The 2,198-nt window shown below is 35.5% G+C and overlaps 1 protein-coding gene across 1 annotated transcript; it reads right to left on the bottom strand.

Annotated features, from left to right (window-relative positions):
• Positions 1 to 515: 515 nt before the first annotated feature.
• Positions 516 to 1,821, bottom strand: LOC111627955. Its single transcript, XM_023371657.1, has one exon. It carries the CDS (start codon positions 1,512 to 1,514, stop codon positions 516 to 518), a length of 999 nt encoding a protein of 332 aa, XP_023227425.1. The 5' UTR covers positions 1,515 to 1,821.
• Positions 1,822 to 2,198: the final 377 nt, after the last annotated feature.

The following is a 2,198-nucleotide window of genomic DNA, read 5'->3' as shown; positions in this document are numbered from 1 at the left end:
GTAGCACCATCTATTGGCGCTATGTGTAAATCAGCAAATCAAATGTTTTACACCTTCCTGAACTTTTTTGCCAACAGATGGTGCTACGTGTAAAACAGCAAATTGTATGGGAGATAGAAATTAATTGATTTACAGATCCAATAGATATTTTTGGGTGGGATGTTCAACATTACCTAAATTGGCAGTATATAAATGTAACTACTGAGTTTCATAGCAATTGGCTGAACACTCTAGGCGTGTATACAAACGTGAACAAACATCCAAACATACCTTATAACTAAACAGCGGACATTTAGGTCCTTAAAAGTAGTGTTTTAGGCGCCTAAAATAGGCTCTTAAATTGCCTCGTTTAGGCTTTATAAACAAAAAATAAGCGGTCAAAATTTGCACAATGAACAATTAATGTACTTATCAGACAATGGATTATTTATTTAACATATGTATTCCAAACAAAAATGCATGTATTCAGAATGGTGCAAACACAAAAGTAGACAAACAATTATCTTTACATTTTTTTATTCACTCTGTTTCCCATAGTTAGCTTCACAATATATAACAAGTACTTTTTCCAAATTTTCAATAGAAAAGTTGCAACGTTTGTCACTGAGAATTAATTTATATGCAGAGAAAGAGCGTTCCACATCTACTGACGATAATGGACAGTATTTCAACCTTGGAAGAAGATGAACTGGGAATTCACTTTTGGTTTTGCTCTTCTTTCCTGCCAAAATATCAGCCACAACAAACAAGGACTTTAATCCAGTATTCTTTTGAAGCACTGCATCCAACTTTTTCCTCACTTTTTCTGCAGCAGTGCCTGGTGCATCACAAAGTTTCTGCTTTGCTCTGTTGAGGAGATCAATTTGTTCATATATCGGTTTCCCACTACTTTCAAGAGCAGTAATAGTATCTGCAATGAATGTGAAATGAGACTTGATGTACACCAAGTCGTTCTGAACATAAATGTCATTCAAAATTTCCTTGGCTTTAGTTACACAAACTGCATCATCCGCTAAAGTGTCCAGAAGTTTCTTTATATCAGAGAAATGTTCACTGTAGTAGTTAACAGCCTTCAGCCAAGTTCCCCAACGAGGTTCTGGAGGAAGAGCAACATCTGGGAGCATCTGCCGAAAAGCTTGCACTCTTGATGGGGCTTTAATGAACACTTTCTTGACAGAGGAGATGAGTTTATTCACCTTCTCATATTCTACTCTGATTTGCTCTGCTACCCGATTGAGACCATGGGCCAAGCATGTTACATGGACAAGAGCAGGGAAAAAAATCTTAAGTGTTTTCATGGCAGGAACCATGTATGAAGCAGCATCTGTTACGGCTACAAGAACTTTGTCTTCATCAGGATTAATTATCTTTAGTCCATTGTTCACAAAATGAGCCACTGTTTCATGGTTAGTTTCAGTCAACTGTTTCATGTAGATCAGGTAAGCTCTGGATGGCCCATCGGGATCAAGCTTTCCAACAATCAAGTTGGCAATGTAGCATCCAAGACTGTCCATTGTTTCATCTACAGAGAACCACAAGTAAGAGTCCTTAAGATAGTCTCTTATCCTGGAAATAATATCTTCGTATGCAGGTTGCACATAATACTTTCAAAGTGTCGACTCTGAAGGGATTTTCTGGTGGCAGTACTTTTCCAAGAAATTTCTAAAATGAGTGTTCTCCAATGTTTTAAATGGAATATTTGCTGCTATAATAGCATGACACAAATCAGCACTAAACTCATTTTTCTTTGATGAAGTCTCTGAAGTCTGCGTTGAGAGAGAGTGTTTCATTTTATATTTTCGTTCAACGTTTGATCTATGCAGAGCACCTTGTGCATGCAGAGCACCTTGTGCATGTTGTGTGAGGTGGCATTTCTTTTCACTGGACACCTACAAAAAAATACAAAATTTTATTTATTATTGATTATTTTTAAACTACTTTATATTTTATATATATTAACATTATACAGTATATATAATTTGTAATTCGCAGTAATATTTTAATTTATGAAAATAATTTTTTTACTGACCTCTTTATTACAGACTTGGCACAGAATAATCTTGCCATCCGACATGTAATGGGGGAATTCTTGAAACCATTGTCTAATTAATGAAGCTTTAGATGTTTTAACTTTTGGCATTTTCACTAAAATTTTATCCACAAGTGAACACTTCAAAGACAAAAATAAAACTGATCTG

The sequence above is a fragment of the Centruroides sculpturatus genome, unplaced genomic scaffold (genome assembly GCF_000671375.1).
Source record: "Centruroides sculpturatus isolate CEXI.00-Female unplaced genomic scaffold, Cexi_2.0 scaffold442, whole genome shotgun sequence".
Lineage (NCBI taxonomy): Eukaryota > Metazoa > Arthropoda > Arachnida > Scorpiones > Buthidae > Centruroides > Centruroides sculpturatus.
The sequence above is the reverse complement of the archived record's forward strand: the minus strand, read 5'-3'. Positions and strand labels throughout refer to the sequence as shown.